Source organism: Mustela lutreola, chromosome 13 (genome assembly GCF_030435805.1).
Source record: "Mustela lutreola isolate mMusLut2 chromosome 13, mMusLut2.pri, whole genome shotgun sequence".
Lineage (NCBI taxonomy): Eukaryota > Metazoa > Chordata > Mammalia > Carnivora > Mustelidae > Mustela > Mustela lutreola.
The window spans coordinates 15,012,633-15,039,485 of record NC_081302.1 but is presented as its reverse complement, the minus strand read 5'-3'; the positions used below and the strand labels follow the sequence as shown (position 1 = coordinate 15,039,485).

The following is a 26,853-nucleotide window of genomic DNA, read 5'->3' as shown; positions in this document are numbered from 1 at the left end:
ATTAAAGTGAGAGAAGAAGAAATTACTCTATTTTTTTTCCTTTTATATTACTTTAGCCCTAACTTAATCTGTAAGGGAAGGGGATATATGTGTGCGCTCTTCTTAGGCTGGAGACCTAAATAAGAGAACTCACACACCGCTGTAAAAAAATCAGTCCTGTGACACAAATGCGCTGGCCACAGCCCAGTGTTAACTTTGCACTTCCCCGAGAGAATAAACAAACACCAACATTACAGCGGCTCCCTTTCTTAAAGCCAAATTAACAAACGGGATGCAAACAAACAAATATTTATCTGGAATCCATTACGGTTGATGCACTCAGCCAAGTATTGTCGCCGTTTCCAGGCACGAAGAAACAGGACAACTGTCCATCTCGTCTCCAAAATGAAGGGTGAAACTCTAGAGACTGGGTAGGAATAGGACATCTCTACGGACTCTGCTGGCATGGAAGGAAACTGAAGAAACTGGTCCTAGTTCTCCCTAAACTCATGTCATACGAGCGACCATAGTCTTACCCTTAGGAATTAAAATATATCCAGTCAAGATGTCAGCGGCTGCCTATTCCAGTTACGAGGCGAGAAGGTGTCAGTTAAGAAATCCAAGCGACCCTGTTAGAAATGTCGGATATTCTGGGACAACACTGTAATTCATCCATCATTATGTCTCAAACATAAGGACCTACAACAATGGCTTTAAAATTCTGTATCAACAGTTACAAAATACAGACTCAAGCCATAAAAAAATGGAATTTCTAAGTTTTAAATTTAAAAAGATAAAAATCAAATAGATAAAATAAAATATAAATAAAACAGGTTTTTGCAATAAAGTGCCCAGATTATATCCCTGAAATACCGTAGATCATGCTGCCCTCTTGTGCCAGACATAAAAAATAAAACAAACTCAGGCCGACCAAGGAAAACATGGTTTACACTGCATACAGGAATTCTCTCTTAATGTCTGAATGATCCTCCTTTTGACCTGGGATTTGTGTTACCTGTGTCTTAGATCTGACAGAACAGAGATGGAGGAAGACAGAAGTTGATCAGGGAAGAGACAGGTGCAGCCCACAGCACGGGGACACAGATCACATCCACAAAGCCACACCTCAACTCCAGGTGCAAGCAGAAAGTGCTGGAAATGCTGGGACAGCTGAGAACGCGCAGCTCTTTCATAAACAAACACAACAACATTACCAAAATCCACAGAGGAGGAAACGGTTGTTTAAAAAAAAAAAAAAAGGGAAGAGAAAAAGAAGAAAACTGGCTTTTGCCCTTCTGAGAAGATATACTAGCTGACTCAAATTTTACCCAAACAGCTTAAGATCGATTGGTTTATGAAAAATCAGTGGGTAATAAGATAGTGCATTACAGAAGCAAATAAGGTATATAAACTTCATGCGAGCACATATAGGTTCAAAATGGAGAGAAACTGGCCGTGGAGGTTGAAGAGATGGAATCTTGTCAAAAATTAGAGCTCTGAAGGGGCGCCTGGGTGGCTCAGTGGGTGAAGCCTCTGCCTTCAGCCCAGGTCATGATCCCAGGGTCCTGGGATAGAGCCCCGCATCGGGCTCTCTGCTCAGTGGGGAGCCTGCTTCCCCCTCTCTCTCTGCCTCCATCTCTGCCTGTCTCTCTGCCTACTTGTGATCTCTGTCTGTCAAATAAATAAAAAATCTTTAAAAAAAATATCATATAAAAAACATTTAGAGCTCTGAAGTGGTGAGTTTGAAGGATCTCCCACTGATGAACACGATGGGAGCGATAATGAGAAGGGAGACAGCACATCTCGGGTGGGAGCACCCGTGAACAAAGGGAAAAAGACATTTCCACAGTCTGGATCAGGGTCACTGAGAATATTCCAGAACAGGTGGAACTGAAAGTGACCCTGGAAGGCAACTCTAGCAGGACACCTGCAAATCCAGGCGAGGCTATGGTGTCGGCAGCCCGTCACCACTCCCAGTCTCGCTGGCTGAAAACTACCCCCGGGGGAAAGTCCTTCCTATACCTTCTCTTTTCCAAACTCCAGGACACTCTCAAGACCATGAGATGGACTGACTTCTTCCTGAGAGGGTGCTCTGAATGACAAAGTACTGAGAAGAAAACGAGGTGCTTCCTGATCTCTCCAAGCTGCTCAGAGGACACTCTGTAACTCGGGGGTGGGGGGGTAGGGGGACCCACGACATCACACGAGCACTTGTAACCATTTCACGTGGATACTTAAAGGAACTTAACAATTGAGCCCCGCCACCCCCTCAACTCTAGAGGAGAATTATTTTTTAATATTATATAACCATTAAAGCACATACCATCAATGATGTCTACTACGAACCATAATTCAAGCCTTTGGCTTGTTCTTCCCCTTAGGTTAAAAACTACAAAAATTGGGATCCTGGGTGGCTCAGTGGGTTGAGCCACTGCCTTCGGCTCAGGTCATGATCTCAGGGTCCCTGGGATTGAGCCCCGCATCAGGCTCTCTGCTCAGCAGGGAGCCTGCTTCCTCCTCTCTCTCTGCCTGCCTCGGCCTACTTGCGCTCTGTCGAATGAATAAATAAAATCTTTAAAAAAAAAAAAAAAAAAAAAAACCTACAAAAATTTTAACCTTATGGTAAAGTCTACCACTTAAGATATTTTTAATTAAAAAAAATTTTTTTTTACTCTACCACCAAAAAGAATAAATAATTCAGGGTCCCTTAACGTTCTGGGCCAACGAGACCTATCTTTGGAGTCTTTCCTTGGGCTTCTGTTTTCTCAAAGGAATGAGGACCGGCTAACAGATGGGGGAGGGGGGAGGTGGGCAAGGTTAAGAGTGGTGTGCCACTCTAAGATGAGCGACCCTGAAGATTGAGGCTCGGTCCCAAATCCTTGAATAATATATAAATCAGCATGAGGAAAAGCCTGCAGGTCTTGAACGGGAAGAGCCCAGTTAACCATGGCCATGAGAATTCAGAGGCTGTGATAAGAGAGATGCAGCCCCACTTAACCGCTCCAAACTTTATGACTGTAGCTCTCAAAGTAACTGGCAAAGTGGAGCGGCCTCCTGGTGTCCAATTCGTAAGTCCCTGTCTGACGGCAGCCACAACAAGACTGCTCTCTCGTGGGGGCCTGTGCGGGTCATGGTGTCTGTGCTCTGTGAGGGGCCCGGACTAAACAAACATGCGGAATGAACCGCATAGAATGCTTTCCTGGAACAGTCTTATTTAACCCTCATGACAGCCTCGTGAAGCACGAAGGTCAGCTCAGAAATTGCAACCCACCACTTCGTCACTGTAGCTAAGATACCATAGGCACTGACTCTCCGAGGTGCGTGAATGTACTGATCTGCTTTATTCCCACAATATCTTTTTTCTTTAAGATTTTATTTATTTGTAAGATAGAGAGAGTGCACACACGCAAGCAGGGGGAGCGGCAGGCAGGGGGAGCGGCAGGCAGAGGGAGAAGCAGGCTCCCCACCGAGCAGGGAGCCCGACGTGGGACTCGATCCCAGGACCCCAGGATCAAGACCTGAGCCGAAGGCAGGTGCTTAACCAACTGAGTCACCCAGGCGTCCCTTAGTCCCACGGTATCTTGCTAAGGGAGTGTAAGCACACAGCATCCCCATTTCACAGGTAAGAACGCCAAGGCACAGAGAAATTAAGTAACTAGCACGTGAGGATGAACAGAACCACAACCAGCTCTTAGAGTTAGTAGCTGGCACCAAGTCTGAACCCATGCAGCTGGATCCACAGTCCCCACTGATCACTGCAACATTCCGCTTTGAGATTCGCCCGCCCAGCAGCATCGACACGCTTCGGCCGGATCACACAGCTACTGAACAGCCAGCCCACCTCCCTACCTGGACAAGCCCTGTCAACTGTCCCCTGCAGAAACAAAGCCGCGCTGGGCCTGAACAGAGGGAACACGTGTGGAGGGACTGACTCTTCACAGGAAGCCAGGTCAGGAGGCTGCCTTCAGAAGCAAGACAAGTCAAGGGCCTCGGGCTGGAGGGTCAACCACTAAGGCACTTCCGGGTGCGCTCATGTCAAGGACCTCACTGCTGCCGATCTATGTGCAAAGTGAACGCTCATTTGTTTTCCACAAACACTGGAACAGAAGCTTCTAGGCCCCCCATAGTCAGATTTTGTCTGGCAGGAAGCAAACCGTCAGTGGAGCTTTTTGTAGAAAAGGAATCAACACACAAAGCCATTTCTTCCAAGCCTCTCCTCCGTTTCCAGATGCTGAAATGTGGCCAGACACTAACTGTGTCAACAAGGCAGACTGACTGAGGAACTTGGGTAGACGTCTGACTTACCTATTGGGTTTCTATCAAAGAACAACACTGGAGCTCTCAGAATGGACTCGAACATTTTGTTGTGCAGAGTCTGCGAAGAATGAACGAGAACGTAGAATACCAAAAGAGATCTCGCTATGCCGAAAAGGACGGTAGCCACCGTTAAACCTGAAAGAAAGAAACATCGCTCAGAGAACATCTCCTTTCTTCAGCAATGCCAAAGCACGTCTGGCAGTTTAGAAAGATATTGAGTATTTTATTCCATAAAACACCATGGATTCTGTAAGAGTTCAATGCATTTGTAAGATACGTTCGTAAAGAACATAATTTCTTTCTCACTCATTAAAGTGAAACTATATGTAAGAAAAAAAAAATCAGGTGTAAACCACAATTTCAGGCTAGGCTTTCCTAATTCAATTACAAGTTCTATTAAAAACTCAGAAGGAAGAGAGAGAATTATAAAAACTAGTCGATCTGCCCTTCTCCACATTTCGAGTTTTACTATTTACACGTATCATAATCTAAAACTGCGGTACGTTCGGACGCCGGCATGTGAATTAACAGGAAACGCGGCAAATGATGTCCCATCTCTTTGTAGCAAATACCCAGGTGGTTTCTACAGAATATGAAAATACCATATTAAGTGACAAGTAGAAAATCTCTCAACTGAACCGCAAGAAAATACAAATTCTGGGTTCGTGTGAAATCGTCTCAGTGAGTAATAATCTCTCCCGCCAAGTGTTTTATACAAAAACAAGAGGCATCTTTAAATGAACAAAATCATTTAAATTATGGATTTTATTACGGACACAAATGAGTACCTATCCCCTGAACTCCCAACGCTAAACAGACGGCGGTCATTTTTGAGAAAAATACCCCATCAAGTGCACTTTTCCCCTTCAGCGGACACCTCACTGTTGTTTACACTCTCAGAGCTGCTCAAATGCCTCAACTCTGTCCACAGATGTTCTCCCCGTTTTCCCGGGCACCCCCCACCCCCCAGCGCCCAGCGTCCATCCCACTTGAATGTGCAGTAAACCGTTCCTTCCTCCCTCCGGGCCCCTCGTGCCTCACCAACGTGGAAGGTAAACTGCTCATGTGTTCAGGGTTTCTTAGCGAGTGCTCAACGAAATAAATACCAAATTTCAGTGAGTAGGTTTTCACAAAGATCACTCGCTCTATCTTTGCAGAAAGCTTGTACGAGCGTTTCCGGTGAGAATATTTAAAATTTTAGATGAGGCTTTTCATTAAAAAGTATGTGATGCCACCTATATTCTAAGCACTCTTGTGAAAACAGAGTGCTGTGTTAATATTAGTCTGGCAAGCCAAATGTTAAATTAATCACACAGTTGGGGACGCGATAACATTGTGATCTCAAGGTAAGAAAGAGAAGGAATCCTAATTCCCAGACACAGGATTTTTCCCTGCTTAGCTTCTCTCTTAAGTAATTAGTGAAGCCCAAGAGAAGAGCAGTGTGGGGTTGGGAGCTTTGCATACCTGCGAGGGAATAATGCTTTTATGTGGGGGAACCTTGCTGCCAGAGGATTTCATCCAAGTTCAATAAAAGCCAGGGGTTTATTCAGACAGAATTGGAACAATCCGAACCACAGGGTGGGGATCCGTTTCTAATCCCCTTGCCCATCCAAATAATGATATAAGATTTAGCTAAAGCAACCCATTAGAATAGACAATAGCCACAAATTTCCAGTGGCTGATTTTCTGAATGCTCAATCCTGGTTTAACTTCCAAAATCCAGTACAGAGCAAATTAAGAGTCTTCATTCAACCTCTTTCTTCTAGTAGATTTTAAAAATAATTATTCTAATTAATTCACAGAGTAAATGCGACTCAGACTCTTAATCTGTTAAGACATTACTGAATTACTCCTGGAAGCCCTAGTTACTCACACAGGCTCATTGTAAGCACCTCAGACTCCCGGATAATAAACCGAATGATTAAACTTTACCTGAATAAATTCCTAAGTACCAGGCAAGATCGACCTTCTCAGTGACATTTTCTGTTCCATTTACCGTGACATTCAGGGCACTTTGTTCATTTGCCCTGTGGGAAACAGGGGGAAAAAAAAATATTCAACTAGAGATGGAATTCAGATAAGTACAAAAAGAAACCAAAAAAGTTAGCCTGAATTTGGGGGACATGATTTATGCTAGAAAAGCGTGCCTTGCCCCGGTTACATCTACCTTATAAAAATTTAACTTTCAGGGGCGCCTGGGTGGCTCAGTCATTAAGCCTTTGCCTTCGGCTCAGGTCATGATCCCAGGGTCCTGGGATTGAGCCCTACTTCGGTCTCCCTGGTCTGCGGGAAGCCTGCTTCTCCCTCTCCCACTCCCCCCGCTTGTGTTCCCTCTCTCACTGTGTATCTCTCTGTCAAATAAATGCATAAAAGCTTTACAAAAAAAAAAAAAAAAAACAAACTTTCAGTTCTCAAAACTGTCTGAGGATCCTTCATGGGGAGAGACTATGGGAGGGCCATACTCCACCAGCAAGAACTTTAGCTTTCTTTCTCTTTGGGGAATCTAAGGGAGGATCAGGATAGGACGCTCAATGAGCCCACTTCTGCCCAGCTCTGTGGGAAGGAGGCTGCCTGACTTTGTGGCCCCGAGCAGGAGACTGGAAGCAACTCACCAGTAGGAGAGCCACCAGTCCTGAAGAACGTAGGTGACCTAGAACAGGGAGGCAAAAAGATCACGCCACTTAGCACCTCAACACTCTCCCTCACCCAAAGGGACCGTCAAAAGGCCCTGGAAAACAGACACGGTTCTTCCAGCTCTGGTCTACGCCAAGCCCAACACCCCAAGGAACACAGCAAGTGAGTGCACGTTACATTTTAAAATCTTTAAAATTTAAAATCTTTAAAAAACATTCTTTTTTTAAAAAACCCCTAGAAGCTTTCTGCCATGTCCACTATCACCAGGAAAAGTCCGTTACTCTGTCCCCCAAGATACCACATTTCAAGGCAAATCCAAGTGGACTGCAAAATACAGTAATGAGAATAAATATAGAGAGCATAAGTGGGACCAGGCTGAGGCCACAAACAAAATAAATGCCCGCGTTTACCTGAGCTACGACGTTTAACAGAATGAGGAACACAATGACCAGCCAGTGAGCGCCAGCCGCTAGGTAATTCTTGTAGGCCTTAAAACCGACTTTTCCCTCTGAACGACTCTCCTCGGATACAGCAGCCGGTATGTTCTCGTTCTGAGAACGGAAAGGGAGGGATAAAAGGCAGTAAGAGAAAAAATTTTGTATAATGTACCCCCAAACTTCAGAAGCTCCACAGTGCGCCCCGTTGGCAAAGCCAGGAGCAAAGCGGCCCGTCTTCCATGCAGCGAGGGGCGCCAAATGGGGCACGTCCTCAGGGGAAGGGTGTACAAGGATCTCGCCAAACTATATGCAGTCACAGTGGGACCCACCCATCCCACTTCTAGGGATCTATGGGCAAAGAGGAAATGTTGTTTGTACGAGGTCATTCACTTCCCTGAAAGGGGAACGTTACGACTTCCAGCACAGGCACAAAGTATTCGATTCACGTATAAATGCAGAAGCTTATTCCACAATAATACACAAGATGCTGTGGAGCTAACGTATCACCTCAGACTACTGGCGTCCCTCAGGAATGGAAACGCAAAAGATCACAGGAGCTCAAACTATGAGCCAAATACAGAAAACAGTTCAAACAGCAAGAGGTACGGGCATCAGGATACCGGGGAGAGCGCGTGGTCTTTGGTTCCTAAATTTCAGAGAGTGAGTCCTCCCCAGGACTCGTCTGCATCCTTACCAGGATCATCCAGGCTCCTACAATTGGACTGTGCAGGCTTAGATACTGAGGACCACTTATGCATATTTTTAAGGGAGAAGCAGGGCATTTCCGTGTGGCTGTGCAGAGAACAAAGAATGTCCTGTAGGTTCACAGAAGCCAAGGATGTCCTTGGGTGTGTCTGTAGCCCTCTGTGGTCTCAGAGATGGCTGAGATGTGGGTTCTGGAACTTGAAGCCCCCCGACATTCTCCATCCAACACCCAAAGGAGAGCCCTGATCAGGCCTGCTCCCTTCATTGCATTTTAATTTTACCAAGTCCATGGAATAAGGCCTTGGAACTGTAGGATCCACTTTGGGACCAAGGAAGGGGTCATGCGCGGAGAATGAAGACACGTGAGTACGCCGAGAGCCCACAGGACCAGGGCCCGCAGCAAGGGAACTCACCGTCTGGACCTCCTGCACGCCGTCTTTCAGTGAGGGTCTGGACGACTGCTGGGACCAAACGGAAGACTCGGAGAAGCTCCGAGTCCTCAGGACGGGAGATCCTGGAGCAGGACTCTGGTCAGCCTCCTCATTCTCCGTCTTTAAAAGGGAGCCGAAATCCACCCCAGATTTCAGAAACTCCGTGTAAGTCCCCTTCTGTACCATCTTGCCCTAAAATAAAAATAAGAGAATTTGATAGGAGTTCACGTGCCTTTGATAACACTCCTCTAACGCTAATCAAAAAAAGTTAATTGGTCTTAAATTACCATTTTCATAAGAGAATTACCCTTAGGCCTGGAATTCTGTCTGACACATGAGGTGCAACTCGACTGGACACAGAACCGAGCATTCTGTTTTCTGTCAAACCCTGTGGTAGGTGCCCTGGAACCCCGCGTTAGGGATGGAGGTCACGAACTACCACAGGGATTTAAAGAAGTAAAAAGTACAGATATTGGCGGAAATACCAGTACAGGTTTTTTAGACGACATGGAAATGGAGGCAAGTGTCATGTATTTAAAAGAACAAGGTCAAGCCAGGGAGGGAATTCCAGGGAAGAACAAAGCTTGACACTATGTGGTCACCTGTGCATGGCCAGAGTTCCCTATCGACTCTCTGCTGGCCATGGCCACCGTATCACATGCCACAGAGACCAGACACAAGGGAGGTCGTCTTTACAGCTGCCCACAAACTCAGAAAGCTCCCAACTGAGAATTCAATACTCTACCTGCTAAAGTTGTTAACACAGGTGACCATCTGACTGGGGTGACTCTGAGGCCTTGGTTGGGGGGGTTTCTGCCATCACGAGCAAACCAAACCCTAAGCCAGAATCAACACACTCAAATGCATGAAAATTTAAGCTTGGGAAGCGCCAACCACAAGCAGCCAACTAGGCTTTCTGAAATCAAGCAACTCCTTTAAGCTCCAACAAATTAAATAATTTTCCTGAAACCCACGTGACACATGACTGCACAGCTCCCTTCCTTACCAAGTCACAGAAAATAATGCGCAGGTGTCTTCTGTGGGTTCTCAACCCCAGGAAAGAATATGCAGCAGTTCTACTCAGTGGCAAACAAAATCCTGGGCAAAATCTCAGGGTGCCAAACAGAGCAAAGGAGGAAAGGCTCAGGGGACAGCAGGCCAGGGGAAGGGAGGCAGCCTGGGACCCCGGCTGGTACCCTGCCCATCCCGTGCCCGGGCGTGGACCACAGAGAAAGAAACCCAATGAATCTTTTGGGAACCAGTCTGATCCTGGAGAACCAAAAAATTATTCATGATATAGTGTGTGTCTTGTTCCATTTGGGAGGTAAAATTCATATGCCTCATTTAATGAAATTACCACTTCTGACTCAGGAAGTACAGGTGCACAAGGAAACGACTAGGTGTCTAGAGGGAGACGGCAACTCGGTCGGCAGCCCCACACCAGCCATTTCCCGGGGGACGCGAGGACAGCCAGCACTGCTCGGCGGCTAGAGAGGGACCAGATGAACAGCAGGAAGGAATCCAACTCCTCCGGTGGACGAGTACTGAAACCGGCAGTGCGGTCCTCAAAAAATAGCAGTGAGGGGACTGGCTGACCAGCTTGTTCTCCTGCCCCCTGGATCTGTCCTCAATAATCCCGCCCACACTGGGGTTCTACCAGACTCTCTTCTGCCCTCTGTACACGAGACAAAGTGTCTCCAGATCAGGCAGTCAGAGCTTCCTCGTCCCGGAGGGTCGCAGAAGGGCCGACACGGGGAACTGCTTCAAAAGAGGCAGTTTCTGTGCTCTTGCCCTCCTCCATAGAGCAGAGCCTGGTTTGAGGAAGCAAGGCTCGGACCAAGGGCCTGAGGCAGCAGAGCAGAGTTAATGACCGAGGGGCTGAGGCTCTCAGGCAAACACGCCAAGGAGTGAAACATCAAATCACCACCAAAGTCAGAAAATTCTTACTCATTTCCATCGACCCCCCCCCCCAACCCCATGCTGGCTGTTGGGGGTTGAATGGTGCCCCCCGCCCAAGAAAATACATTTGAGGCCCAAATAGGATACCTACGGATGGGACCTAATTTAGAAACAGATCTTTGTAGATGGAATGACACTGGGGTCATGCTGGAGTAGGGGGCACCCCAAAGCCAATATGGCGGACGGAGGAGGAGGAGTTCGGACGCAGCAAGCACTGCGTGACTACAGAGCTATAGACCATAGGGCCATGGCTACAAGCCAAGAACAGCAAGGACAGCTGGTGAACACCAGAAGCTGGGAGAGGTAATGAAGGAGAGCAGGACACTGCCGGGGCCTCGGTTCTGGACTGGTAGCCTTCAGAAGGGTGAAGGGGATAACCTTCTGGAGATGAAGCCCCCCACTTTGTGGTGCTTTATGATGGCCGCTCTTGACGCTGACACGCCGCCTGAGCCCACGCATCCTTCTTCTGAACTTTACGGAGACCTCTGCTTCTGCTGTTGGTCCTCCAGCAAACGTCAGGAGGCATCTTTGCAAGCCGTGCCTCAGACCGTAACCCTCCTCTGCTGTGGACTGCCCAGTGGCTTCCAACCCACTACCAGGCCAGCAGCCCACTGCTCCAAGCCCACCTCCCTCACACTCCCCACAGCCTCTGCCTCAGACATGGCTCCCCGGCCATTCCCCCAGCAGGCCAGGTCAGGTCCTTCCTTAGGGCCCCGCAGCTGGTCCCCCTGCCTCAGCTGCCTCTCCCCTAGGTGACTACCTGGCCGGCACCTTCGTGTCACTCAGGTCCCCTGAGGCACCACATCCCCAGGGAGGCAGTCATGAGATCAGCCGCCCCTCACCCAACTCCTTCTTGCATCTCTCCCCATACGGATGGAAGCTCCGTGATGGCAGGGACTGGCCTGACTTATTACTGCACAGGCTCTCCCAGTACTGGGCATGCGCAAAGCCCTGTGCTGGGAGACCAGCAACTGACGAGACCCTGGAGAGCACGTCTCCACCAGGGGGGCCTCAGCGTTCCGGCCACGCCCGCCATCGATGGCGGACACTCTCTGAACACACTGCAGGGGACAAAGAGACACAAACATGTCTTAGTAGCTCGAATTTCCATATAATACAATTTAATTTACGTCATAGAATAGGAAAACAGAACCTCTCAATAAAATAGCCTCATTATCCTCAATGATTCTGCCAGAATGGCTATAATTTATAACCCTGAGGTAGCAGTTTTATCTGCTTGAGCGTAACAGGGCTCGGAATGCGATAGTTCCATTTCTACATGTCTTTGGATTCATGCTCAAAAGGCAGGAGTATGAGCTCTGGGGAGAGCGGGAGGCAGAAGTGAGGAAGGAAGGGGAGTTTCGCACAAACCCAAGAGGAGACCTGCTGGGAGGTCTCACCTTCGACACACCTGAGTGCTAGCAAGCTCCACCGACTTCTAGAAATTACTTACATCTTTCAATATCAGAATCTGACTTGCAGCTTTTAGGTACTGCAACTGGTGAGTCACTAAGATTGTGATCTTCTCGTGCAAGGTTTGACAAATACACCTATAAATGTAAAAGGTACAGTATGCAGAAACCGCGTTAATGGGGGTGCTCCAAACGGGAAAACACACATTCTGAAAACACAATGACACAAAGACAGCACAGGAGTCAAAGATCTGTGGCATAAACACCAGCTCAAATACAAATCAAATACAAATAAATGTCAATCAATGAACCCAACCAGGTCCCCACATCTATCAGCAGCAAACTCGAGTCTAGCTCTGCTAAGAGATTCTAAAAAGCAGTCCAGCAAAGGAGTCACCAAGTGCTAAGGGTACTCCCCCACCAACTAAAACTCAACAATTATTTATTATTTCATGATGGAAAACGATTGAGCAATACTGAGATTCCAAACCTGACTAAGCGAAAATACGAGTTATTTCATCCCTGTATAGGAATGGGAGAAGGAGGGATCTATGTCATACAAAAATGTTTACTGTTTTGTCTCCTAGGTGATTAGGACTTATGATGGATATATATATACCAGCCAAAAGAAAATCCTAACTCCTCAGTAACCTTCACCAAAGTGCATTTTCTTCTTCTTCTGAGATTTTTTCTGCGGGACAGAGAGTGGGAGCAAGAGCAGGGAGGGGGAGAGCAAGAGAGGGAGAAGCCCTACGCAGACTCCCTGCCGAGGGCAGAGCCTGCCGCAGGGCTCGAACCCAGAACTGGGCATCCTGTCCTGAGCCAAAAGCAAATGCTTACCAGACTGAGCCACCCAAGCACCTTCAAAGTACATTTTCTAGACACTTCTTCCCAGATACTATTAGAAGACAAACGCTGGCATGGCCTCACTTAGTGTCTACAATGTCCCCACGGTCCCATGCTGGGAGCACATCGCCTTTCACTAGGACGAAAACCTGCCCAATAGGAGTATGAAAGAAGAGAATCCAAATGGCCCAAATCGTAGTGGAAATCACCCCATGGCTCCAAGGACACGCCAGTTCTCTCAGTACTCAGGTGTTTTTCTACAGTAACCCCTCAAACTGCTCATTCTAAATGTAGACCCCTAGGAGCTCTACTCCACCACGGTCTGCATCCTCTCCAGCTAAGTGGGTGGACCAGGTGGGGGCCCCCTGACCACAGGCGGGGCCCCAGGGACACGCTCTGGGCCCCCGAACCCTTGCAGAGAAAATCTCAGCAACGCGGGCCACTCTACCTGCACGTGTAGGTCAGATGGAGAGTTCTAGAAGCACCCAGACTGAAGTTCAAAGCCTGACAAGGTCAGGGAGCTACCAGACCTCTGTGAACCTCGGTTCCCTCATCTCAAAATACGGCTGCTGACAACGCACAGGGCATGTTGTGGGAAGAGCACCATTCCGCTTGATGAACAGTCTGCTCACCCTCTTCCATAACCACAAGGGACCCTTTGCTTTGGACTCAGGACAGCAAAGTCCTATGGGGACCCTTCTGAGAGTGGGCCTGAGATCAGAAGACCCCAGGCTGTAAACACAAATACTATTACCCCATTCTTTGTGTCCAGAAGCACGGTATCCCTTTTGGGGGGTCCCAGTGTGGCTTTGCATCCTAAGTTTGCTGACCGAGCAAACCCCTCTTCCAGCTTAGCACTAAAGCATTTAACGGAATTGTTTCTCCTTAATTCAAAATTCCATGCCAGGGTATAGTCCCTGACGGGGTATTAACCGAATCTGATGGGTCTCTATGTCCAAGCTGGGCTACTGGGAAAGTTTTACAATATTTTCCTCCTGACACCCACCACAGAGAAAGGAATATAATTACAATGATGCCATTAGGTGATGGCTTTAAATTTTTTCTAAATTATGCTTTTTAATCAACATCCCCAGGAAAATATTCTATTTGCCAAATTTTTAAGAGTAAAAAATCCCAAGTCATGCCATTAAAAAAGGAGAGAGAGCGATTCAGTAAGAAGTTATTGAAGGGTGGTGTTGAGAGGAGCCATGTGCCGAGGTAGAGGGGTACCAGTAAGAGTCACTACCCTCCTTCACCCCGTCGACAGAGGTGAGCTGCAGCCACTGATCGAAGCGTGGAGGACACAGCCACAGGACAAGAAAACAGAGAATGCCCTGTACGGTGTGGAGGGAGGCACATTCAACAAATACAGAAAACGTACTCCCAGGGAGGGATGTGTGCCATGAAGACAAAGCAAGGTGACGGCTGCGATCTGGAAGGTAAGGGACACAGGGACAGTGAGACTATCTGGGTGGAGCGTCCCTGCAGGGAGGTACAACAGGGGCGGCATCTCTGGGGACAGAAACCACCTGCACCCAGTGCCTTCGTGCACTCACTATGGAGTGGGTGGACCGGGGGGGGGGGGGTGGCGGGGTAGGGGACGACTCACCAGGGACCAAGTAAAGGACACTACGGGCTGGGAGAAGACACAAGGGCACATGGCAGATGTGTGCGAACAGGGGATGCGGCAGACGGCAAAGGACCTTGGTCAGCATTTGAGGCCAGCGGAACGGCACCCGCACGTGAAGGCCTGGGACAATGAAGGCGAACAGAGCAGGGACAGCATGGGGCGATCCCATCAGGACAGACTCAAAGGACTGATTATGCAGGACATGCGGGTGTGGGGGGGGCAGGGGGGCTTTCTAAAATACGACAAGCTCCACCGCTAGAACAGCTTAGACCAAAACCCGATCACCCAAGGGCCTCTGAACCCCCCCTCCCCACCGCATGAGACAGGACCCACGTCAATGTTTACAACGTACCGTCGTGAAACTCGCAAACCTTAATGACCTTGGATATATATATTCACGACCGAAGTAAACCGTTAATGGCGAGTAGAAGTGTAATTCATTCACTTTTAATACAAAACACTTCACATTACTGAGCTCAACACAACCGCCATCTTTCATAGCATATTGTTTGGTCCAATTTTCTAGCTCGTTGAGAACATTCTCCAGCTGCTGCTGAGTGATTTCCTAAATTGCATTCGTGCTCCCTGCCCTACGTTTCCCCAAAGAACGTGGTTCTGATTAGCAAACAACAATTTTAACAAGCTCGCTTCTATCAAGTGTATATCCAAAGCCATTAAACAGGAAAGGTGCGAGAGGACTTTATATAAATACTTCCCACGTTCAAAGAAGAACTTGGGGGAGCTTGTGATAAGCACACTGATCCCCGCAAAGGAGAATGCCTTCTTCTTTCCTCCCAAGTGACACAAACGCAATGGCCAGTGGAATGTGTTCTCGGAGTGATGGAGAACTGGTGTGGACCCACCCAGGATGGGGTGACACACAATCGTGACCTCAGGGTGAGGCTCCAGGGGGAGGGAGGCTGGGCTGTTCCGCATACCCCCGAGGGTGTGGGGCAGGGAGTCTCTGTCACAGCGCTGGGCCCTGTCACTGAATTCAGTCACAAGCCACAGGACACCTCCCTAAAGGAGAACTCATCAAGTTGGGACCAGGACGGGAAGGGAAGAAGGGGGTCAGATCGGAGAGCTGGAGGCCACAGCAAGTGTTAGGGCTTGCCTGTCCGCGTTCTGAACGACTCACGACTGCCATATGCTTTTTCTTTAAATTGTGGTAAAATTTGTATAACAGTTACCATTTCAACCACTTTTAAGTCTGTATTCTCAGTGGTGGCGTTGTGGACACTCGCCCTGCTGTGCAACCGTCACCACCATCCACCTCCAGAACTTGCCGTCATCCCGGATCTAAGCATTTCATACATTCGCATTCAGCGAGGAGGAACGGGGTAGCACGTTAGGAACCCCACTGAGGAGACACTGAGCCCCAGGCTCCTTGCATCCGGAATTCAGAGCTGCCCCACACGGCTAACTCTGCTAAAATCTCTTTACTTGGCTACTGAGGACTTTAAATGAATTGTGTCTCCCCACCCCACAACCCCAAAATTCACATGTTGATGCCTTAACCCACTGTACTTTAGAATTCAGTGACAGGACATCTTTTTTTTTCTTTTTTCTTTTAGTGACAGGACATCTAAAGAGGCAATTAAATTTAAAAAATGAGGCTTTGATGGTGAGCCTTTACCCAATCTGACCTGCATCCTTAGAAGAGATTAGGATATCAGGAGATGGGGCGTCCGGATGGCTCAGCCGGTTAAGCACCTGACTCTTGATTTCAGCTCAGGTCACAGTCTTTGGGGTCATGAGACTGAGCCCCACTTTGGGTTCCGGGCCCAGTGGGGAGTCTGCTTGAGATTTCCTCCCTCTGCCTCTCCCCTAAATCATATGTACACATGGTCTCTCCCAAATAAATAAATCTTTAAAAAAAAAAGGGGGGGGGCGGGTCCTAAGGAGAAAGCCACGAGGGGTGCACAGGCACAGAGGGGAGACCATGTGAGGACAGAGTATGAAGGTGGCCATCAGCCAGCCAGGGAGAGAGGTCTTGGGCCAACACCCTTGTCTAGACTTTCAGCCTCCAGACTTGGGAGAAACTCTCTTTCTCTGGCTTTAGTCCTCCGTTGTAAGTGGAGATGTTTTGGGCAACATGATTTGCAAGAACATCTACCTCGGTGCACACATCAGGGCTTCAGGAAGTGCATGCAAAGCGCTCACTGGCTTTGACGAGGTGAACGACAGTAAGGTAAGTGCAGTAGACACGGAGGCCATCTGAGCAAGAGCGAGCTCACGATGCTTCCAAATAGGGCAGCGTAGACTCCACATAGACGGGCCACGTGTTAGCTTACGCTCTGTGCAGAAAAAGTTCAGAGCTGTTCTGTTTCAGTCGGGTGGTGACGAACCAAGAGCCATCAAAACCAAACTCCAGAGACGCCAAGTGAGAGTCAGAAGGGGAGCTCGATTCTAGATATCTGGTTTCAAGTTCAAGTTAACCCTGTGGGGGTCTTATGTAGTGATTCTAGTAAGAACCCAGGAGCCACATTGTGATACGGAATAAGACATTTTTTAAACACTAGGCTTCACCAGGTGTTTCCTGACCTACAGGGTCATTAGCACAAACCAGCGAGGCCACTCCACAGGAGCGCGACACGGGCATTTCTAAGGTGCCACCAGCAAAAATGATAAAGGAAAAGAACCAGGAGCCAAGGGTCATGTTCCCGAGTCCCGTTCTTCCATACAAAAAGTGCACATCTGCTTTCTTAGCCCATCAACAGCGTCTTGGTTATCGAGGGTAAGCAGCAAGGGGACACCTGCCATCCAATTCTGTCTTTTTTTTTTTTTTTTTGAAGATCTTATTTATTTGACAAACAGAAATCACAAGTAGGCAGAGAAGCAGGCAGAGAGAGGAGGAAGCAGGCTCCCTGCTGAGCAGAGAGCCCTATGCAGGACTCGATCCCAGGACCCTGAGATCATGACCTGAGCTGAAGGCAGAGGCTTAACCCACTGAGTCACCCAGGTGCCCCCACTTCTTCACCCCCTAAGGCCTGTCCTCCACTCCCGCCACACGCAGCGAGCACCATCTGGGCCTTCCTTTTATTCTCTAAAGATGTCTCTGAAATGGATCTTCCGCGGAAGGAAGGGAGAAGAAGGAGGGACACCACAGCAGAACAAGCGAGTCTTCAAAGCACCCCGGCTTCCCTAAGCCCTCTTCCCCAAACTCTACGGGACGGCTCGAAAGCAGCAAGGACAAACACGGACCAACTCACAGTTCGAACAAGTGCCGGCCAACTTCTGCGTCCACTGCACTGAGAGGATCGTCCAGGAGGTAGATGTCTGCGTCCTGATACACTGCTCTAGAAAACAGAAGAGGACGTGGGCCAGGAGAACACTCCAGGCTCCCGGGATCCCGTCTCCCAGTCGTGGTGGCCTTCAACAACCTGGGGCGTGTTCACTCCAAGAGCCCATGAAATAGTGAGGCACGCCCCGTCTCCCCCACCCTCACCCCCCGGAGCAGGTGGTCTCAGGTCGGCCACCCCAGGAGCAGCGCACAGAACACATGCAACAAAACTGTGGGTACCTGGCGAGGTTCACCCGGGCCTTCTGCCCCCCGCTCAGCGTGGCTCCCCGATCACCTATCACGGTTAAATCTCCGTCCTCCAAAAGCTGCAAATCCTGCACAGAGACAGAAGGGGAAAAAAAAAAAAAAAAGATTTACAACGTGTTCTCCAGTCACCCAAGACGTTCAGCTCTGTGCTTTATACCTGTATATGATTGACAGCAAAAGGTCGACTTTGAAGTGACTAAATGGTGACCTTGAACCTTTCCAGAAAAAACTCAGGGCTTTTTGCTTCCGTTTTGCAGCTTTTCCCACCGTGTTCGTGCATTTCACCATCTTACCTGATGTTTACTGAACACCGACTACATGTCTGGCATTGTTCAGGGCGCGATGAATTCGGTAGTAAGAACACAAAAACCCTTGAGTTTCCATGGAGGGAGACTGACAACATGAACAATTAGCATGAGTGCAAGTCCTAAGTACTACGAAGAAAAAATAAGCCTGCTTGGGGGACAGAAAAAGTCCTACATGGGGATCAGGAAGGGATCTGAGCCGAGGGGCTTTCGCAAACACACGAGGGTGTCTGTGCGGACCCGGGAGCTGTGCCACGTGCAAGAGCCAGCAAGAGCCAAGGGCGCAGGGCAGACAGGTGCCCAGTGGGTGCAAGAACAAGCAGGGAGGCCAACCGAGCGGAAGAGGGTGAGTACAGAATGAGGAGGGGCGCCTGGGTGGCTCAGGTCATGATTCCAGGGTCCTGGGAACGAAGTCCGCGTTGGGCTCCCTGCTCAGCGGAGAGCCTGCTCCCCCCAGCCCCGCCTGCCTCTCTGCCTACTTGTGCTATCTTTCTGTCAGATAAATCAATCAATCAATCAATCTTAAAAAAAAAGAATGGGGAGAGCCGGGCCCCTGGGTGGCTCAGAGGGTTGAACATCTGCCTTCAACTTGGGTCATGATCCAAGGGTCCTGGGATCGAGTCCCGCATCAGGCTCCCTGCTCCCCAGGAAGCCTGCTTCTCCCTCTCCCACTCCCCCTGCTTGTGTTCCCTCCCTCGCTGTCTCTATCAAATAAATAAATAAAATCCTTTTCTAAAAATTGGGGAGAGCAAGCGCAGAGATAAGAAGGTGGGGCCACGAGTTTCATGCCCAGTGAAACAGAGTGGGGCCACGGGGAGGAACACCTGAACTGCTCACAGTTTTTCAGGAATCCCTCTTGCTTCGTCATGAACACAGATGGGAGGGGGCACAGGGTGAAGCCGGGCACACATGAGGACGGGCCTGTATTACTGGAGGTTGAGACGAGACAGTGGCTAGAACCAGAGCGGGCGCAGTAGACGTGGAGAGCAGTGGGCACGTTTCCGAGAAAATTCAGAGCAGAGCTGGTGAGACCTGCTGATGAGTGGGTGCGGGTTGTGGCGGTGGCACAGGAATGACGCCCTGTCCTCCACGAGAGAAAGGGGATGAACAGCCCCACCATTTACGGAGCTGGAGGGAGCAGTGGAGGCCAGCCAAGATGCCCACTGGGGACGTCAGGCTGCAGCCAGACGTGCGCATCTGGACGTCAGTGCTGGGGCTGCTGGTGACAGCCGACAGCCACCCATGGCCTGGGAAGCCCTGGGACTCAGTTTCTCAAAGAATAAATTTATCTCAACCAGCCAGTGTGCTGATCTCCGCCTCAGCCTCTCGCCCTCGCAGAAAGGCGAACACTTGTCTTCACACTGAAGGCACGGTGACAGAGCGACAGATGAGAATCGTTCAAGAAACAAGAGCAGAAAGAACAGTTTGGCAGGAAGAACAGAAGGGAAGTCACAGAGTGTTCGAGGGACACTGATCCTGTCAGTATACTAAGGAGACGCTCCTTCCATGCAAGGCAGGTGAAACTCCAAGCCACAGAGAATGAGCTTGGACGTGAAGACGTGGCAATCTAGCAGGTTCTACCCGAAGCTCTCGGGCTCCTGGTGGAGACAAGCAGAGTTCGGGGGAGGGTGCTGGTTACCAACCATACCTCTCAAATGTCGCCCGAGAACACACAGCGACACCTTTCTACACGGGACTCCCACCGCTTGGCCTCCATTTTGGCCAATCTGAGGAGAAAGCACGTTGGAATGTCCATGACAAGCAACTCCTCTGACCTCCTTAAGGCCTCTTTTTCCTCTTTGACAAAATGTGGAGACAAGAATGGCCATGCTCCAGGCTGCCGTGACAATAGACACGCGGACAAACACCTCCTCTACGTAGGAAAAGGACACATATCCATTGTAGCCTGTTAGTGACAGATACACGTTTTCTGATCAAACCAACCATGGGACCTCGTTCAGTGTGAATCACAACACGCAGAGCACACCCCCTACAAGGAGATGGGAAAGAGAGTGCGGAACCTCCATCCTCACCCACCCTGAGAGCCCACAAAGGTACACAGAACTCCCCGTGCGCTCGGAGGCTCCCTGGATGCCAATAAACGAAAGACAGCAATTGCTCAATCGTGAAAATTCATAACTTCATGTTACTTCTTTGCTGAGCTCAGACATCAACACCATCTATCTCTTGCTTTTGGTTTCCATGCAGAACGACGGGCCATCCGGAAGTAGGCCCCCAGCCTTCCACCACCCACCCACCCCCACACAGTTTACTTGGCCTCGATTCACTGCTGACAGTCCAGGGAAAGCGTTCTTCATTTTTAAGCCTGGATTTTCTGTGGCTTTGTTGTCCTTCCAAAAATAGCACCAGGTTGCACCAAAGCAATCTCAGCCGTTCTCTGCAGGAGGCCCTTCAAATGTACCTAGCATGTAGCACAGTCAGGGAATAAGGAATGAACTCTCTGAGCCCAGGAGTAAGACTTGGGAGTGTGATGCTGACTTTGCAATGTATTTACGGACAAGCCTCAGAGAGAAAAAATATTTCGAAGAGCATAAGGTAAAAATCAGAGCCAGGCTGATTTCCTAACCACAGCTGTCTGGTTTGGCGAAAGGGAAGAGCCTGAGTTGGGCATCTATTTCCAGTCTCCCCAGTGAGCAGAAGGTGTTCCCACCTTAGTTACATCTCAGTGACATTTACCCAAGTATGCTGTCTCTAATGGTTCTCACTAACAGCAGACTAGAGGAAAAGCCAAGAAATGGCTTTGCTGTTTTGATGTCACCAAGCCAGAAACCTACCAAGGTCTGGTGATGGTGGAGACTTCAGCAGAAATACGACTGAACAAATGTTGATGGTTTATGATAGTCCGTTACAAGGCCTGGGGGCCAAGGAGGGCTGGATCCCAGAGTCAAACGGCAGAAATTCTAGGCCCAGATCATAACTTTTTGTCCATGACTGGCCCTCTTATCATGGCCTGTCAGAACCTGCCCTGTCCTTCCAGAGCCAGCTCAAATACTCGCTTCCATGCAACCATCCCTGAATTTCCCAAATCAGAAGTCATCCCTCTTTTACTGGATTCCCATGGTATTTCTCATGAAGGGCCCACCTTATCTCTGCCTCATCACCTGTACAGGTGTGCCCAGCTTCTCTCCCCAGCTCCTTGATGGTAAGACTTAGGCACGAAGCCTGGTACACCTGGACACCCCGTAACGATGAGTCCCAACTCTTCACAAGCTGCAAAGTATTGGCCCATTTCACAGGTGAGGAAACTGAGCCCAGGTTACATCATGGTCTAAGGGCCATCAACTGTTAACATGGGATGGGGAATCTGAACCAAGCTCCTCTGAGTGTGTAGTAGCCTTTGATTCTTCCTTCCTTATCATGCTGCCCCAAGGGGTCGCTGAAAAGTACATTTAAAAGTGTATTTAAAATTTAAAATGAATTTAAAATATCAAAATTAGTGAAGACTTGATGACCTCTACTTCTGCACACACAGAGGATCCACAAACTTATTCTCCGTATTTCGTTGAGCCTCCTATGCCCCTTTTGTACTCACTGATTTCCTAGTAGGTCATAGGTGAGTAACAGTTTTCCCAACTGAGAGAGAAAAAAATGAAGATAAAACCATAATTATTCTACAACCATCAAGGTTATTGGAAAAGAAAATGTCCAAGTTGGCAGAAATGGAGCAAATATGAAAAGAAACTATAAGCTTGTGAGCACCCGAGAGGGGCTTATAAACTCAAATGATCTATGTGGGAAAATATTAAACCTGAATTTATCAATGCTATACCTTCAAACATGTATTGCCTAAAAATGCTAAAATGTCTTCAAGTGGCAAAAGAGAATATGCAAATGTTACAAGATCCATCGCTTATGTCAGAACAGTATTTTTACTGGGGACTTAGGTAATGAACTACGTTAGAGCACCCACACAAGGATCAACTCAAATAAGGGAAGGTCTAGACTCAAACGCCTTTTTTCTAACGTGTCACATTTTATGGATGTGATTCTACCCCAAATTGGCTACTCTTAGAGTTAAGAGCCAGTATCTCTCCCACGTGAGTCTAACATGTACAAAATGCTTGTGATGCCCCTAGAAATCGGGTGCTGTAGGATCCTTATTGCCTTTCATCCTAAGAAACACCTCATTGGGATGATCATCTCCATTCCCAGCGGAAGAAACTGAAGCTTTGTATGGTTCAACGAACCCAAATCGCACAGCTGGTAAGCAGAGAGACTGGGGTGCAGCCCACAGCTGTCTGCCTCCGGGGCCTTGGCATTCAACCAGCGGGTCTCTAAATTATGCTCTATAACTCATACACCATCACTTTGAGTAGGTCATCAGCCCAACTCGATGATGCTGAATGTGATTGCTTCCTGTCTTTCCATTTTATCTCAGAAACGTTTTCTGCTCAGTGACTGATGTTCTGGTGTCCTACACCTACTCATTAGTAATACATGCAACCTGGAAATGTTGCCTTTCTTTTGTTTTATTTTCCTTCCAGGATTTGGGGGAGGCTGTAAGGAGAAATCCTTATGTTACATAGAATTTAGAGAAAAGGGCTATAATATAATAGCCACCATTTATCAAAACCCTGGCATGTCTGCATTTTACAGATACTGCCCACCGTCTTGACGATAGTCCCATACCTCCCCCACTGAATCAGAAAGGAAACAGACACCCCAAGTTAATGCCCAAGATATCCAAAGGCCAGAGCTTTTCCACTGTGTATGCAATCTCTGTACCTACAACATCATTCCAGAAAGCCTGTATCCTCTGTGGTCATCTCGTGTACATGCACGGACACTAAAATTCCAAGAGGAGATGAGCAAAGGATCTGCTAACTCAGCAGGTGGTGTTCTGGATTCTTAAAGCCTTTATCAGCCCTAAACAGAGTCACAGAGGGCATTTCAGAGGAGATCGGGCGCGTTCAGGGTGGTATGGCCGTCAGAGGGCATTTCAGGACGGTGGCAAAACCTCTTGGAAATCTTCTGACCCAATGTCCGCATTTGCAGTAGGCAGCAAAGACGCAGGCAGGTTAACAGGACGTGACCACAGTGACAACGCCAGGGACAGGACTCCACTCTCAACGACATCAGCGCCCTGGCCTCCTTTTCTGCCGAGGAGGGAAGGAGAACAAGAGGCCCAGACTCCACGTTCCCACGCCCTGCAGCAGCTGAACACAAACCTGCCCTGTACGACCCCCTTCCCACCAGTGTGTGTGCCCATCCACGGCGCCCCAGAACACAGCCCACACACGGGTCCAGTTGTCCTGCGTGGTTTTGGCAAAAGCATCAGTCCCTGCAGAAAACCCTGAACGGCAGCCACCCATCCCAACATCTGCTTTTCTGCAGAGACGTTCAAATCCGGGAGAACAGAAAGGGCTGAGCGATCACCAGAAATGCAAGGTCATGCAGAGAAACAGCCCAGCCCTGGCCTAAGTGCTCTGAGCATTGAGAGCTGAACTTGATGAAAGTCAACAGAAAACGCCTGAGCGCTGTTTATTGCATACGCTGCATTCCACCTCCTTCAATTACCCATTTTTTTTTAACATTAAAAAAAAAAAAATCACAAGGACCCCTGGGTGGCTCCGTTAGTCGCATATCTGCCTTTGGCTCAGGTTAGGATCCCAGGGTCCTGGAATTGAGCCCCATGCTGGGCTCCCTGCTCAGTGGGGAGCCTGCTTCGCCCTCTGCCTCTGCTGTTCGTGCTGTCTCTCTTTCCCTCTCGCCCTTGAATCAATAAAATCTTTGAAAAAAAAAAATCACATACATATAATCTATTCATTATTTTAAAAGTGACATCTATTCAGGCTACAAATAAATTTAATTCCCCTTTTTTCAGGAATGCCCCCCTAGCCTCTTAGGCAATCGAATATAATCTATCTTGTCATGTTAGAGGTCAATGTCAAACATATCATTTGCAACTGGCTCAGTGTGGGGAGGCAAAGGTTTAGCTTTCTGTTGTATGTGAAAATGCCCTTCATGATTTGGGGACACGTGTATCTGTCTGAATGTGACTGGCCAGATAGACTGACTTACCATTTACTCTTAGAAATTCTTCCTCCTGGGACACCTGGGTTGCTCAGTGGTTAAGCAACTGCCTTCGGCTCAGGTCATGCTTCTCCCTCTGGCCCTCCCCCTCTCATACTCTCTCTCCTATAAATAAACTCTTAAAAAAAAAATCCTTCCTCCTGGACACACAACCACCCGCACTCAAAGGGCCATGACAAGGACCAGGGTTCCCAGATGGCTTACAAACGGGAAAGGCAGAGGTGTAAGCATGAGAAGGAAAACCTCAGCTACTGGTACCCAATTAGGGTTGGACCCTTCCCAAGTGGACGACACACAGGTACGGGAACCACACGCTGGCCTCTTTGACCACGCACTCCCGGCAGCCCCTGCGTTGACAAGACCCCTGCTCGTGGTACAACACGCGAACTCCACAATGAGTTGATCATGTGGTCTGCTCAGGACTTCTTCCCCTTTTTAGAGTAATTGTTGCTACTCCGTGTGAATGCCTGTTCAATGCTCAAACTGAAGGTCCTCGAAACAAGCTCTGGATTTTTTTTTTTTTTTAGATTTTATTTATTTATTTGAGAGAGAGACAGAGGGACCGAGAGAGAGAGAGAGAGAGAGAGAGCACGCGTGCACGCGAGCACGAGTGGGGAAGACAGGGAGAAGCAGGCTCCCCACTGAGGAGGGAGCCTGACATGGGGCTCGATCCCAGGACCCTGAGATCATGACCTGAGCTGAAGGCAGACCCAGTTCTGGACTGTAACTGCCGAATCCCTCCCGTGTTTCTGCACACGCAACACTGTCCTGGAGCAGGACTCCTGATGGCCTGCCCATGGCCCACCTGCCTCGGTCTCTGGCCTCGAGCTTCTCACCAGTGCCACGCTGGTCTCCGCCTCCATTACCCAATGCTAAAAGCTCTTCCTTACACACTTGCTCAGCTGGGAGGCATCGTGGCCCCGTGGAAAAGCAGAGAATCTAGGGGCAGGCCAAAACCGAACCTGAGCTGCAAAGGTTTAGGTGACTTGTTTCATCTCTCCAAGCCTCAGTTTCAGCAACGACAAAATGAGGACGGTGCCATCAAAGGTCCCGGCAAAAGACCAAAAACTCATACACCTGTGTGTGCACGTGTGTGTGCATATGTGTGCATGTGTATGCGCGTGCGGGGCGGGGCAGGCAGAAAAATGATCAGCACACGGACTCGGAAAACATGGGGTTTATTACTACTGTTTTACATCTGTTCTCTCTCTTCCTTCGCGGCATTTGCCATTTTGACAAAAACCCAGCCCATCGCTGCTAACTTGATGTTGTTCCTGAAGACACACCATCTCTCATTAACAATGACCCAGGGGAAGGAAACAGAAGCCCATTAAGCAATTATGTTTTGTCCACATCATAAAATGCTACTCATCTGATAAAATCTAGGTTGTTCAAGCCACTGTTCAAGCGAAATTACTATTTCCTCACAAGGCTGGCTTGGAGCCTTCAATGCCCTCCCTTGAAAAGTCTGTCCCAGCGTTTTCCACTGAGCATAAAAGAACAGTCGGATGTCCAGACCGCATTGAACAGACCCCGGGGTGAGCCCTTTAACGCTATTATCCACTGAATTTTATGACCCAAAGGGAGTCACACAGTATTTATCAGTATGTGGGGTTTTTTTCCTTTTTTTTTTTTTTTTTTTTTTTGCTAAATTATATTCTCCGATCAGAGAAGTTCGTTTTCCGCATTCATTCATCCATTTGACCGAAATCCCAAACACAATTAAACAATTCGTCTTGTCATTTTCTGCAGAACAATGTCGTTTCTGCAAACCATCTCTCCCCTTGTGAAAGGACGTAGTACTCCAAAGAAATTTAAAGCATTTCCTTTTCTTTAAATAATAAATCACACGTGAAAAATCAAGCAGAGAGGAGACCTACGGACCGAAAGGGACCCGGGAGATGGATGAACCAAGTGCGAAGCACAGTCCTTACGTGGAGTCCGATTCAGACCAACAGCGGACAAGATCCCCTCGCGAGGTAATTAGCGAAATGGAAACTTGACCAGAACGCGGACAGTATTACGGAATCGGGGCCATTTTTCAAGGACGATAACATGGTTTCTTTTCAAAGGCGTTCTTACCATTTAGAGAACAAAGGAACTATGTGCACATGCACTAGATGAGGTCTAGGTTCTGCTTCAGAATTTGGGGTGTGGGTGGGGCTGGCCAGAGAGCAGGGGCGCCAGGGCGGACAGACACCCCCCACCCCCAGCAGAGCATGGCTGAAGCTGGGGAATGGGTACACAACGGGTCATTACATGACTCTGCCTTTGCAAATTTTTTTTAAATGTCCCTTTAAAAAGTTGAAAGTGAGTAAAACTCGGGCACCTGCATGTCTCCATCAGTTAAGAGGCCGGCTCTTGATTTCGGCTCAGGGCATGATCTGAGGGTCACAGGATCAAGCCTCACGTCGGGCTCTACGCTCAGCGTGGGGTCTGCTTGAGATTCTCCCTCTTCCTCTACCCCTCCCCTCACTCACACTCTCTAAATAAATAAAGACTTTTTTTTTTTTTTTTGAAAAGGGAATAAAGGGGCGTCTGGGTGGCTCATTGAGTTGAGCCTCTGCCTTCTGCTAGGGTCCCAGGGTCCTGGG

At 48.6% G+C, this 26,853-nt stretch overlaps 1 protein-coding gene across 1 annotated transcript in view; it reads right to left on the bottom strand.

Annotated features, from left to right (window-relative positions):
* ABCC4 (ATP binding cassette subfamily C member 4) overlaps window positions 1–26,853 on the bottom strand; it is a 248,047-nt gene that overhangs the window by 126,398 nt on the left and 94,796 nt on the right. The window contains exons 12-19 of the mRNA XM_059144719.1: window positions 17,874–17,968; window positions 17,563–17,649; window positions 11,916–12,012; window positions 8,486–8,695; window positions 7,341–7,481; window positions 6,909–6,946; window positions 6,229–6,323; window positions 4,285–4,431 (exon numbers count right to left, since the gene is read on the bottom strand). Of these exons, the coding sequence (XP_059000702.1) occupies window positions 4,285–4,431; window positions 6,229–6,323; window positions 6,909–6,946; window positions 7,341–7,481; window positions 8,486–8,695; window positions 11,916–12,012; window positions 17,563–17,649; window positions 17,874–17,968 (910 nt within the window). The remainder of the gene's footprint in view (window positions 1–4,284; window positions 4,432–6,228; window positions 6,324–6,908; window positions 6,947–7,340; window positions 7,482–8,485; window positions 8,696–11,915; window positions 12,013–17,562; window positions 17,650–17,873; window positions 17,969–26,853) is intronic.